Raw genomic sequence first — 14,066 nt, forward strand, 5'->3', positions numbered from 1 at the left:
GTCAAATCTAAAAGGCATACTTTATATGCCACTTTCTATGCCTTTTAGCTTTGACATAGGTTCATCTGGACTGGAAACGTCAGCTCTTTTCTCTCCTTACAGATGCTGCCAGACCTGCTGAGATTATCCAGCATTTTCTCTTTTGGTTTCAGATTCCAGCATCTGCAATAATTTAAGAACATAAGAACATAAGAACATAAGAAATAGGAGCAGGAGTAGGCCATCTGGCCCTTCGAGCCTGCCCCGCCATTCAATAAGATCATGGCTGATCTGTCGTGGCTCAGTTCCACTTTCCCGCCCTCTCCCCATAACCCTTAATCCCCTCTCTTATCAAAAACCCACCAACCCGCTTCTTAAAAATATTTAGCGAGGCAGCCTCCACCACTTCAACGGGCAGAGAATTCCAGAGATTCACCACCCTTTGAGTGTCCTACTGCTTTTATCCTATGTCAAATTCGTATTTATTGACCACGGCTCAGCCTTCAACACCATTATTCCTATAAAACTCATCTCCAAATTCCATGGCCTGGAGCTTCACTCCTCTTTCTGCAAATGGATACTATCGTTCCTAACTGCAATCAGCAAGGACAGGCAACAACACGTCCTCCTCCACGATCACCCTCAACACCGGTGCCCCACAAGGCTGTGTCCTCAGCCCTTGTATAATCCTTATATACCTATGATTGTGTGGCCAAATTTATGTCCAACACAATTTTCAAGTTTGCTGATGACACCATCATAGTGGGTCAGATCTCAAACAATGATGAGACAGAGTACAGGAAAGAAATAGAGAATCTGGTGAACTAGTGCGACAACAATAATCTTTCTCTAAATGTCAGCAAACCAAAGGAGATAGTCATCAACTTCAGGAAGCATAGTGGAGGACATGCCTCTGTTTACATCATGAAATGGAAATGGTCGAGAGCTTCAAGTTTCTGCTGTCCAGATCAACAACCTGTCCTGGTTCCTCCATGCTGATGCTATAGTTAAGAAAGCCCACCAATGCCTTTACTTTCTGAGGAAGCTAAGAAAATTTGTCATGCCTGCTACAACTCTCACCAGCTTTTACGGATGCACCATGGAAAGCATTCTTTCTGGTTATATCACAGCTTGGTATGCATCCTGCTCTGTCCAAGACCTCAAACTATAAAGGGTCATGAACAAAACTCCATCCATCACGCAAACTAGCCTTCCACCCATTGTCCACACTTCCTGCTACCTCAGAAAAGCAGCCAACATAATCAAAGATCCACAAACCCTGAAAATAGTCTCTTCCACCTCCTTCTGCCTGAGGTCAAGTACTAACCGACTTACGAACAGCTTCTTCCCCTGTTGCCATCAGCCCTTTGAATGGACCTACGTCGTATAAAGCTGATCTTCCTCTACACCCTAGCTATGACTGTAATACTACATTCTGCACCATTTAGAAAATAGTCTATGCCTCTATTCTTCCTACCAAAGTACATTATCTCACACATAACCTCGTTTCTTCCTACCAAAGTGCATAACCTCATTCTTGGGACTGAATGATTGGCCTCCAAAAATGCTCACTTGTGCTAGTCAGCTTTATACTGTAATCAGTGAAGAGTTTTCCCCTTGATTCCCCTTGGGCAGCATCTTGAGCCTGCACTCTCCATGCCCAAGATCACTTGAAAGGGCTCAGAATCTGGCAAAAAATAGAAATTGCAAATCTCACCAGTGAGTATTCCCCAACTCCATAATGGGCGTGACTGTGATTTTAATAAATTTTAATAAATTTGCATCTATTTATCTACCCAGCTCATCAAATGATCCTCCCTCTAAATTTTCATATGTGACACCATGTTGGTGAGGTTCTCAATCCAAGACCCTCTGGCACTTCACCTTGGCACCACTTGGCACTAGCCTTGTTTCCTCTGCCTTCCACTATTGCTTTCTACCTTTCTGTCTTTCATTTCTAACTTTGTTTTTCTCTTTTGTATTTACCTGGTTCCCATTCCCTTCCCTCTCTAGTTTAAACCCTCCCCCACAGCGCCAGCAAATACTCCTGCAAGGATATTGGTCCTAGTCCTGCTGGGATGCAATCCATCCAGCTAATACGTGTCCTATCTTCCCCAGAAGTTGGGACCACACTTGTACCTAGTAAGGATTGGAAAACCACTCTCACAAGTGGCTTCTTACCATCACTTTTTATCATCTCTACCCAAACTGATTCTATAATCTTGATTTCCAGAGCTAATCTCTCTCTAATATACCAATGTTGCTCTTGATTAACAGAGCTATCACTCCATCACTTCCTAGCTTCCTGTCCTTTTAAATGTCATGTACCCTTAAATATTCAGGTCCTATTCTTTGTCATCCTGTAGTCATGTCCCTGTAATAGCTATCAGATCAGACATACTTATTTCTATTTGTGCTGTCAATTCACGTTTAGTTATAAATGCTACCTACATTTAGATACAAAGCATTTGATTGTGTCATTTTACTTTCTTTTGTAACTTCCAGCTTTATCTACTGGTGCACCCTTACATTTATATGTCCCTTACTGCCACCTTTGATCATCTATTTAATCATCTATTTCATGTTTTTCATTTAACATGGCATCTTCCCAAACATGATCCATTGCACCCACTATTTTGTTTAAAACCCTTTTGACTGTCTTATTTGTACAACTTGCCAGAACACTGGTCCCAGCAGGATTCAGATAATCTTCAAGATACAGTTCCCACTTTCCCCCGTTCTGGTTCTGGTGCTGCATGAATCAAAATCCATTTCTCCCACAGCGTCATCTCTCTAATTCTATTCATCTCTTTAATCTTATTTACCTTATGCCCATTTTCTGTCTTTCGTTTCTAACTTTGTTTTCCTCTTTTGTACTTACCCGGTTCCCGTTCCCTCCTGCTCTAGTTTAGATCCTCCCCACAGCAACAGCAAATACCCCTGCGAGGATATTGGTCCTAGTCCTGCTGGGATGTAATCCATCCAGCTAATACATGTCCCATCTTCCCCAAAATTAGGGACTGTGCTTGTACCTAATAAGGATTGGAAAACCATTCACACAAGTGACTTCTTACCATCACTTAATGGCTCACATAATAATCCAGTTTATTACCTTGGGTGTCCTACTTGTTTATTTAGTCCCAAACATAGTTCAGTTTCTATGTGATTACTCTCTTGAAAGTTCCTTGTGGATTTTTTTTCGACATTACAATCACTATATACATTGCCTTGTTGTAGCTTATTACCAAGAAACTGCTTCAGACTGGCAAACACCCTAATCTTGGAAGTGTGCTGGGGATGGATGTCAACCTCATAGGAGTTGGGGTTAAGGATGGAGAAAATACGTTAGATCACCTTTTCCCAGTGCTATCAGTCTCCAGGAACATTCCCTCATTGTGACGCTCTCACACCTTGTTATGCAATGCAGAGTTAAGGGCTGACGCTAAAGAGTTTAAGACGCTTTTCTCCAAAAACCCTCAAAGTGCAGATTTTTCTCACAATGAGTTAAAGTTAGATCATGGATAAAGAAATGATCTTGCATTGTTCTTTTTGTAGAAAATAAGGGAGAATTGTGGACTTTGATCTTCAAATCACTAGAAAGAATTCAAAAACATGACTTATAATAATGTAATTATATATTTTTTTTTTCTGGTTTTGTGGAGTGGGAATGCTGTGTAGAAGCAAGGGATACAGAATCAGAAGGAGTGTGCCATCTTGACCGAAGGGAGGCGAAATTTCATCAGTTGGATGCAGAATTCTTTACCCGAGGGTTGTGGTGGATGCTCTGTAATTGAGCATTTTCACAGTTGAGTTTGATAGATTTCTAGATACCAATGACATCGAGATACAGGGAGATAGTTCAGAGTTAGAAGGTCAGCCATGATCTAATTGAATTGAGGAGCTGGCTTAAGGGGCCAAATGGCCTGCTCCTATGTTTCTATTTAGTCACCATAAATCACTGGCCTTTATAACATATTGTGTATTAAAATACACTTTGGTGTTATCAAACCTAACTCATGCAGATTCATGTAATTATTTATGTATGTAAATAAATCCATCATGCATCTGTCACACAGTTACATATGCAAAACAGTCCTTGTTTTGAAAAAATGAATGTAAAATATCCATCGCTTGTTAGATCCAGGAATATATAAGCAACTCTGGTGGTTCTCTTGTTGACGTCAGGAGCTGATGGTCACCAACATATATCTGAATTTGCCAACTTAAATCACTTTACCGTGTGAAAAACTTGAACAGTGCTTTAAAACAAAAAGTCATTTTAAAGCGCAACACTCATGTCTGTAACTAAGCAGCACAGCTCTGCTTTGGATTATCCATTAGGAATGCCACAGGATATTGCAAATTATAGTGATATAAGGTTGTATTTTTGCTACACGTAGCATGATGCTGTTTGTCATAATTATTGTAATTCATACAGATCTCTGCCCTGAATTTGAAACATGAGTTTGTTATGCTGGTGTTGAGCTCACTTGTGCAATTTGAATTAAACTAAACTACTACATTAAAAAACATGTTTTCAATAAATAGTTTGTTGAGATGTAGAGCTTCAACTAAAATAGAAATGTTTATTTTTGGAATGGTTTCTAGACTGCAGTTATGGCTGAAATAAACTGTTAGCCGGGGGTACCCCATCCCTCACCTCATGCAAAACCACGCACTGCATAAAAATACCATTTATAACCATAAACAATGCTTTAATTCAATGTTTGTCTGTTGTATTATGTATGCTACACCACTGCATCACAATGAAACAGCCAACTGCTCAAAACAAATATCTCCTTTGTGTAATTCCTGAACATTACCTGTCATAATTGTTGAATATATTTATACTGCACACTTGGAACAAGCCTTTTGTTGGATATTTTGCTTCACGGGGTTATTTTTAAAAAGTGTGCTCAATTGGTAACTCAGGAAATTGAACTCATTTGCAGCAGGAGCATCAGGCGCACACAATCAAACCTAGAATGGCCATTTCGGGAGCAAATGTGTTGAATTCGATCCCAACATTATGTCTTTGCTTCATTTTAAATTGCTACTTTCCACATTGATCATCCTCCTAATGCACTCTTAGCATTTCTTTGTCTTAATTTATTTAACATTGGACTCTTAAAACTGGCAGAGTCGAGACTTTTGGCCTCTTGCTTCAAACTGGATTTGATCCCAGGCTTTAGTGAGGATTGAACATCTGTGATGATCCTGTCCCAGACCCATTGCTCTCAGTTTCTTAGCTGACATGGTGAAAATTCAGTTTCACAGTTTGAACATAAAATAATGTAACTAACTTCTTCATCTTTCTAAGAATTTGTATGAATAAATCCAAGAGTGACACTGTTGCTTATCCGCCATCTGACATTGTTAGATTACTGTGTATTCCTCCTCTTTTAGCAATCCAAAAACATAAATCCAATAACTTAGATAGAACTCTACAGAAATGTATTTGAGTGCTTTGTACAATTCAATGAATTTTATTGAAAGAGAAATTTGCTGCTGACCTTCATTTAAAAATGTTTGTTTTGGAGGCTAGTATATTTACTCACTATCCTGTCTTGTGAAAATTCTGACATCTCTGTTAAATGTGATAGGAAAGGTCAGAGTTATGGACTATAATAGTTTACTTGACAATGATTGCCTCTGAGTGAAAGGATTTTCAACAATTGCTGACATTACAGCATCCTTGAACAATCACTGTATTGTAACCTGTACAAAAGTGACTTTGACAAATAGTGCTTGATTGTGTTACTTCAGCAGAAAATCTTTTAAAATGGCAGTGTAATTCTTTGCCAAGTGGTGTTGTATCCAGAAACATGACCATAATAAGAAAATAAGAACATAAGAAATAGGAGCAGGAGTAGGCCATCTGGCCCTTCGAGCCTGCCCCGCCATTCAATAAGATCATGGCTGATCTGTCGTGGCTCAGTTCCACATTCCCGCCTTCTCCCCATAACCCTTAATCCCCTCTCTTATCAAAAACCCATCAACCCGCGTCTTAAAAATATTTAGCGAGGTAGCCTCCACCACTTCAACGGGCAGAGAATTCCAGAGATTCACCACCCTTTGAGTGAAGAAGTTCCTCCTCAACTCCGTTCTAAACCGCCCCCCCTTTATCTTGAGGCTGTGCCCCCTAGTCCTACTGTCCTTTCTAATGCTGCTTAACAATAAATACCATTCCTTTCCAGTCAGGTTTCCTACATTATTACATCCTGTATGCCCTTAACCCAGTTTCAGTGGTCAATTGTGCGATTAGTAGGAGTGTCCAATTTTGCTGAAATTAATAAGCACCATCTTAGTTGCTGCTTTTCAGAGTCTAATGTCAATACTGATCCATACATCAGAGCTGGTGTTCAAAGACTCAGGAAATCTGTACTGCGCTCCTCAATTTGGCCTATTGTGAGGATACCAGCATTGCATTTCAATTAATAATCATGGGTTGCTTTTAAGCAATAGTCACTATTCTGTTTGTATGCTGGTTAGTTCCTGCTCTGGAGAAATGATTTTTCTTTGTGGTGTAAGGCACATTGGGAAGGAACGACATAATTGTGAAATTGTATCATCAATCTGTACTATCTTAAAGATGACATTTGAAATGATGAAGCACTACTGCCCTATCTCAAAATGGTGACATTATTTTGCGTGCGGTGGACTTGAAAACAATCAGCGATCACTTGACATCAGATATCTGAGTTTGGAGTGAATGTAATTGCATTCAGCAGGCTTTTGTAATCTTTGACATCAAATGGCAAAAGATGGTCAAAGCTATCCAGTACACTTCGCAACCTGCATTGAAAAATACACGAGTTAGTTAAATAATAGCTGAATTTATTCAGTTTTTTTCACTTAGTCCAAAAAATTGTTTTACTCTACACTACATACTTGAGAGGTCTTAATTCATTTTGATCTCAATGTCTGTATTTTCCACCCACCTATGCCCTCAGGTCTTGGGGCAAAGCTTCCCCCCATCCTCGCCAATCTTAACATCTGAACATTCTCTCTCCCCCTAATCTTGGTCTAACCTGTTCACTCTCCTTATCTATTCTTCACTATTTTTCCCTCCTGCCAGTCTCAAATCTCCCTCTCCCCCTCGTCTCAACTCTATGCAGAAGATATGGCTGAAGCATTTGCTGCAATTTGACATGCACCTTGTAGATTTTAGGTAGGCTTTGGGGAGTTTGGTGTCAGTTATAGGCCGCAGGATTCCTAGACTCCAACCTGCTCTTGTAGCCACAGTTTTTGGTGGCTAGTTCAATTAAATGTCTTCTAAATGGTAATACTCCAGAATATTGATAGTGGAGGTTCAGTGATGGTAATGTGATTAAATGTCAAGATGCAATGGTTGAATTCTTGTTGGAGATGCTATTGCCTGATACCTGTATGGTGCGACTGTTACATGTCACTTATTAGTTGAGCCTGAATGTTGTTCAGGTCTTGCTGTTTATGGACATGGACTATTTCAGTATCTGAAGAGTCATGAATAGGGTTAAACATTGTGCAGAGATCTGCAAACATCTCACTTCTGATGGAAGAAAAGTCATTGATGAAACAGCTAATGACATTTGGGCACTCCGCAGAGCAATTTCCACAGTGATATCCTGGAGCTGAGATGATTGACCTCCAAAAAAACACAACCACCCTTTTTTGTGCCACGTAGACGCCAACCAGTAGAAAGCTTTCCCCTGATTCCCATTGACTCCAGTTTTATTAGGGCTCCTTGATGCCACACTTGGTCAAATGCTATCTTGATGACAAAGCCAGTGACTCTCACCTCAAAGAACAAAAACAGCCCGGGAAACAGGCCCTTCGGCCCAACAAGCCCGCGCCGCCATTTTAACACTACCAGTCCCCGCCCCCCCAACCCCCCAACCCATGGCCCTTATCTATTGTTTTATGGCCATCCACATTGAGGGAAACTAATTTAGGTACAATTTATTACTTCCAATCAGCCTCATAGCACATCTTTGGGGTGTGGGAGGAAACCGGAGCACCCGGAGAAAATCCACGCAAGCACGAGGAGAATGTGCAAACTCCCACAGATACTGGCCCGAATCCATGTGTCTGCACAGCAAACAGTGATAGTCACTGAGCTGTCTCACCTCTAGCATTCAGCTCATTTGACAATATTTGAACCAAGGCAATAATGAAGTCAGGAGCTGAGTGACCTAGCAGAACCTAAACTGAATGTCAATGAGCTGGCTATTGTCAAGCAATTGCCGCTTGGTAGTGCTGTTGCTGATCCCTTCCACCACTTTATTGAAGCTGGAGAGTAGACTGATAGGGCGATAGTTGATCAGGTTTCGATTTGAACTGCTTTTTCAGTCTGGGTCACGCCTGGGCAATTTTTAAATTGCTGGATAGATAAGTGTTGTAGTTACACTGGAACAGCTTGATGAAGGTTGCAGAAAATTCTGAAACACAAGCCTTCAGTACTGTTACCAGAATATTGTCAGGGCTCATAGCCTTTGCAGTATCCAGTACCTTCAGCCATTCTTTGACATCACATGGAGTGAATCAAATAGCTGAAGACTGACATTTGTGATGCTGGGAACCTCTGGAGAATCCCTGCAGTGCAGATGGAGGCCATTTGGCCTATCGAGTCTGCACTGATCACAATCCCACTGGCCCTATCCCTCTAACGCCATCTTTTTAACCGTGACACCAAGGGGCAATTTAGCATGGCAAATCAACCTAACCCACACATCTTTGGAGTGTGGGAAGAAACATAAATACCTGGAGGCAACCCATGCAGACGCGGGGAACGTGCAAACTCCACACAAAGACCCATGTCCCTGGTGCTTTGAGGCATCAGTGCTAACCACTGTGCTGCCCTCAGGAGGCAGAGATGCATCATCCACTCAGCACTTCCGCCTGAAGATTGTGGTAATTGCTTCAGTTCCATCTTTAGCACTGACGTGCTTGGCTCCACCAACATTGAGGATGGGGATTTATGAAGACTCCTCACCCAGTGAGTTGTTTAATTGTCCATCCCCATTCATGGCTGGATATGGCAGGACTGCAGAGCTTAGATCTGATAAGTTGGTTGTAGAATTGCTTAGCTCTGTCCATCACTTACTTCATATGGTGTTTGCCATGCAAGTCGTCCTATGTTGTAGCTTCACAAGGTTCCTCATTTTTAGGTATGCTTGGTGCTGCTCTCGGCATGCCCGTCTGCTCTCAGTGTTCAACCAGAGTTAATCCCCTGGCTTGGTGGTGATGGTAAAGTGGTTGATACGTTGGGCCACGAGGTTACGGATTGGCGTTGTGTACAGTTCTGCTGCTGATGACCCACTGTATCTCATGGTTGCCCAACTAGCCTTGAGTTGCTAGATCTGTTTGAAAAAATTCCATTTTGCATGATGGTAGGGTAGATTGGTCGAGATGATGCACTCTGTCTGGAAGCAAAGTTTCAAACTACAACCTTCCTACTTAGTGTTGAGGGTGTTACCAACTTGACTGCACTGATGCTTCAATAACTTCGGGAAAACATTACCAAAGATGCTGAAGAGTTTTATTACTCTAAATATCAATTCATAAAACATATTTTATATTGCTATGTATATTATTGTTTTTGATTCTGTATGAATTTACATTTTACATTAAATTTAGATTTAGAGCATAGTTTAAAACATTTTTGCTTTTCTATCAGAGTGATTGGAGTGTACAGAAGGCAACACGTACTTGCCATAGCACATTGACAAAAAGGATACATAGTTATCCCTAAAGTACCTCCATCACAATCCACTGCACACATTGGCTTAACCTTGTTGAAGGCTAAGGGCTACTAACAGAAGCTAGTGTTTATGATAAACATGCAGTAAGTTTGCAGTCGATCTAAATTGTAAGAATTTCAGTAATTTACTTTGTTTAATCATTCCAGGAGAAAATAGATGTCTAAGATTAATCGTGTCCTAACCTCTTCAATGTTATATTAGGGAAAAGTGCATTAGGAAGTTTTGCTACAAGAACAACAAGAATTTGCATTCATCGAGCACCTTTTGTAAGAGGGGAAAGAACTTCGGGGTTATGTTTATATTCCAGAATGATCCTGGAGTCATGAGTAGTTTTAGCATTGGAAAGTTGGGCAAAATTCTAGCCAAATCTGACGATGAATGGCTAACAGCAACCGTGTGACAAAGATGTTCAAAATCTGCATACCTTGAGCTTAAAGAAGTAAATATGGGGGCCACACCAAGGGGAATAGTCAGGGTGAAGAGGAAGTGAGGACAAGGAGGTGAGGATATCATTGAGTAAAACTGTAGTTTCAGAAATACTAGTGATTGGAAGGCCAATTCCCAAATTTGGGAATTTGGATTTACTATTTAAGTGACCTGGAGATTATTCCAGGGACAAAAGCAGAACAAAGTGGGAAGTGGTTGCAAGTGGTTAGGTTATAAAGGAGTTGTCAGAGGTGGTTCTATCTGTTATTGGGACAGAGAAACTACACGTGAGCCAAGTTTAGCGGGTGGCTATGAGATTGCATAGCATAGTTTGTATGAGGGGAGACGTACAGTGAACTCAGGAAAGCAAAAGAGGACAAGATGAGATGGAGGTTGAGAATGGGAAGATTCGACTTGTGTGCACTACTTTTAACATCCAAGTTGAATCTTCTGTTTTAACGTATACAGGGATATAGTGTGGGCTGATAGCATTTGCACATGAGCTTTGCTAATCAAGATTACAACCCTTTTTACATAGAACTGATGAAAGAAACAATAGTTATTAAAAGAATTTCAAGGATTTGCCAATTAATACGGGGGAAGGTGGGAAAATAATCTCCAGATGTAAAATACATTGGAATTCACAAATGGTTTCAAGTTCATCTACTCATGAAGCATGATCTCTAAAGGAAATATATCTAGAGGGAACAGTCAGAATGTCTCAAGCTCTTTCCGTTCTTTTTAACTCTGATGTTTTCTTTGGTTACAGTTGTAGCAGGAAAGTGAATCTATGGTCATTTGAGCTCTTGGCAAAAAGGATTATTTTTATACTGCCTTTTATTGGCATTGAAGGACAAATCTCAAGTCACCCAATTGTTTTCTACTGGTCTTATCCCCTTTAACACACAGGCTTTTTTGCAATATATATCCCTTACAATATTGCAGACACTTTACAATGTATTTGTACTAATGAAAATCTATCTACTGCTCAAAGCAACTTCTATGTGATTAATATTGTTCAGGTTTTCTTGATTTTTTATTGAGTTAGGCAAAGCTTTATGAATTTTGATTGATATAGGTCTCTTTGTTCTACCACATTTAGAAACACAACAAACAGATTATAGCACAGAGCATGTGGAGACTGTGTCTAATCTGGTTGTTAAATGGGAGAGGAAGTTATAAACCATAATAGATAAAGTTAGGCTGTATCAGGAAAGAATCATTGGATTCTTAATTCTCTCCTAATCATTTTTGTCAAATAATTTGACCGTTCTCCACCTTCCAGAATAATCAGTCTTTGTGCAGATATTGTATATGTACACAATTTTCTTAGAGTGATGCATTATTGCAAATTTAAATGGAGCACTAAAAACATACTCATAATTATTCTTCTGTTTGTCTTGAAAGATTTTCTTTGTTTCAAGTAGACCATTCTTCATCCTCTATACCATACATGGCTGCACCATATCACTAGACATAGTGAATGTTCACTTTCGTCCTGCTACATTTTAATAGAGGAAAGTGTTTAATTTCTCAGTGCTATAAGGTATGTTTGAAATACACTAGAGATCTACATATAGTTTTAGCCTCTTTTTGCAGTGCTTATATTCCCCATCTTAATCTAATTGTGTCTGGACCTAGTTTGGCTCAGTTGAAATGTGCGATTGTGTTGTGACCTATACCTATCATAGATACAGCATAACTATAATTTTACAGAATAACTGTAAAACTTGTGTGGAATCCATTTTTATCATGGTTAATTATAAGCATAATGAAGTACTTCAAACTCGCAATCATTTTGCTTTAGCTCAGTTTTTCACAAACATCTGGAATCTTAGAAATGGGAATTGTCAAGGACAATTCTTTGGTCAACTAATTGAATTAAATTTTTAGAAAATTGGAATATATCGATGAAACAAATCTGGTTGAAAAATAGACAACTTCCAGAAGGTGTACATTAGATGCCTGTTATGAAGATTAAGGCAGAGAACATAGACACATGGATAGGTAGAAGTTGAGCAGAGGTAAATGGATGGATGTTCAGGTTTCTAGGATCTGGAGACTGGAGCTGTGCTGGTGCGTAATGATTTGGTAATGTGAAAAGATAAACTTTTGAAAGCGAAAGTGGGACATGTGCATTCATAGACCACGATCAATACCATGACAACCTGCCCCTCTGAGGATTCTATCAGTGCAAATTACTTATTAAATTCTTTCTGGCAAATACAAAAGGGAATTTATTAATGGAAATAAGTCAGTGGAGATTACTGTTATGTTCACATGAGATCTTTTTCCCTTCTACCAATGAAAGCATAGTATTGTAATTTAAGTAAATTCCTGCAACCCTCCACCTCCTCACCCCATCCCTCAGCAAAGGTGCTGACCTACTGTTCCATGGACACTGGAAACCCTCCAGTACTTCAATGTCAGTACTCATATGTAAGCTGAAAGAACAAGTGTCAGTGTTCATTGGGCATCACGGATGATTCTGACCTGGTCCGTGCACACCAAGGTCACTGGACAGCAATCTGAAATTAAAATTCTAGCTGAATTTCTAACTCCATGACTCAAGGCATTGGGGTAAATTTTATTGTTTCAACTGCTGTCCCAGATCTTAGCATCTGACCTGTCTGTATGACATAGTACTGCGGTAGGTGGTGCATTTAACCACTGGCCATTCTCATGAAAATAATTTTGCCCAGAAAATAAGCTTACGATGCATCAATAGATTTTGTTTTCTCATATGAGCATGATTAGTGGATGTCAATTGGCTAATTGTCAGTATAGCAGCAGAACTGTTCTTAGGTTGGTAAAATGAAAGAGGCCTGCTGTTTGCAAACAGTGGAGCTCTGTTGTTGTCATTTTATTTGCCAGATGGTCATTATAGCATTATGTCACAGCAAATATATTCAACATTTCTGTGAAAACCATTGCAAATAAATTGCTTCACAAGAGAATTAGTGCAATAATAGAACTACTTTGTTGTGGCTGTGCTGCAGCCTTTCGGTGCAGGCTGTGACTACATTTCCAGTTTTGTGTGAAGCTGTCAACAGCTGTATCTCCTACAGAATGGCTTCACAGCTGGGATAGCTTGTAACCTATTGAAATCCTAAAATTCAGGGCACCAATATTTTTAAAATTATTATGTTTGCCAAAACAAATCTAAAAAATCATAAATGTTGTATTCTTTGACATTGGTTCTCTGATTGACAATGATATATATTCATTTTAAGTGCCATTTATGATTTTGCTAATATCCATAGCAAGTTATATTTTTCAGGAAGTTCCTTTGAAAGTAGTGAGACAGTGTGAATTTAACAGCTGAAGATATGTATTTATCAAAATTGTCCAACTGCACTTCAGTTACTGTTTGATATTATATGCAGAAAGCAGTTTGGTCACTCAACTCAGGATCTGATTAAAAAGGAAACTGGTCAAAATGACTCTGGAAAAGTTATTACAAATTGATTAAATTTTAGACATACCTCATTCATTATCTTTACGGTGTAATAATTTTTTATATTTATAACATCTCTTCCACAGATTTCCTTTTCACAACACAGTAGCTTTATGGATCTGGTCCAATTCTTTGTCACATTTTTCAGGTAAGTTAATATGCATTTAAATATGAGTTTATTTTTTAAAATTTTGGTGTAAAATAATAATTAAGTATGAGAAATACTCACTGCCTCCAGAAAAACAAGTTTAAAATTTGTAATAAAAGTCAACAATAGTATAAGTACCTTGAAATATGAAACCATTCTGATGATCCAGGTCAGTTTTCAGGCCAAATCCTTTTTCTCAGCTTCCAGTTTGAAACAATTCTCCTGTCCCACCCCAGATTTTTCCATTTTGTTGAATAAAAAATTATTCTAATATTTTGAGGGTTGCAGTTTTTTATTTTGACTGCACCACTGC

The 14,066-nt window shown here is 39.3% G+C and overlaps 1 protein-coding gene across 2 annotated transcripts in view; it reads left to right on the forward strand.

The window, feature by feature from the left end:
* atrnl1b (attractin-like 1b) overlaps positions 1-14,066 on the forward strand; it is an 883,775-nt gene that overhangs the window by 506,079 nt on the left and 363,630 nt on the right. For both annotated transcript variants that reach the window (XM_080205830.1, XM_080205831.1), the window contains one exon: positions 13,692-13,753. In XM_080205830.1, coding sequence (XP_080061956.1) covers positions 13,692-13,753 — 62 coding nt within the window. The remainder of the gene's footprint in view (positions 1-13,691; positions 13,754-14,066) is intronic.

This window comes from Carcharhinus amblyrhynchos, chromosome 17 (genome assembly GCF_965287045.1).
Source record: "Carcharhinus amblyrhynchos chromosome 17, sCarAmb.v2.hapA, whole genome shotgun sequence".
Taxonomy (NCBI): Eukaryota; Metazoa; Chordata; class Chondrichthyes; order Carcharhiniformes; family Carcharhinidae; genus Carcharhinus; species Carcharhinus amblyrhynchos.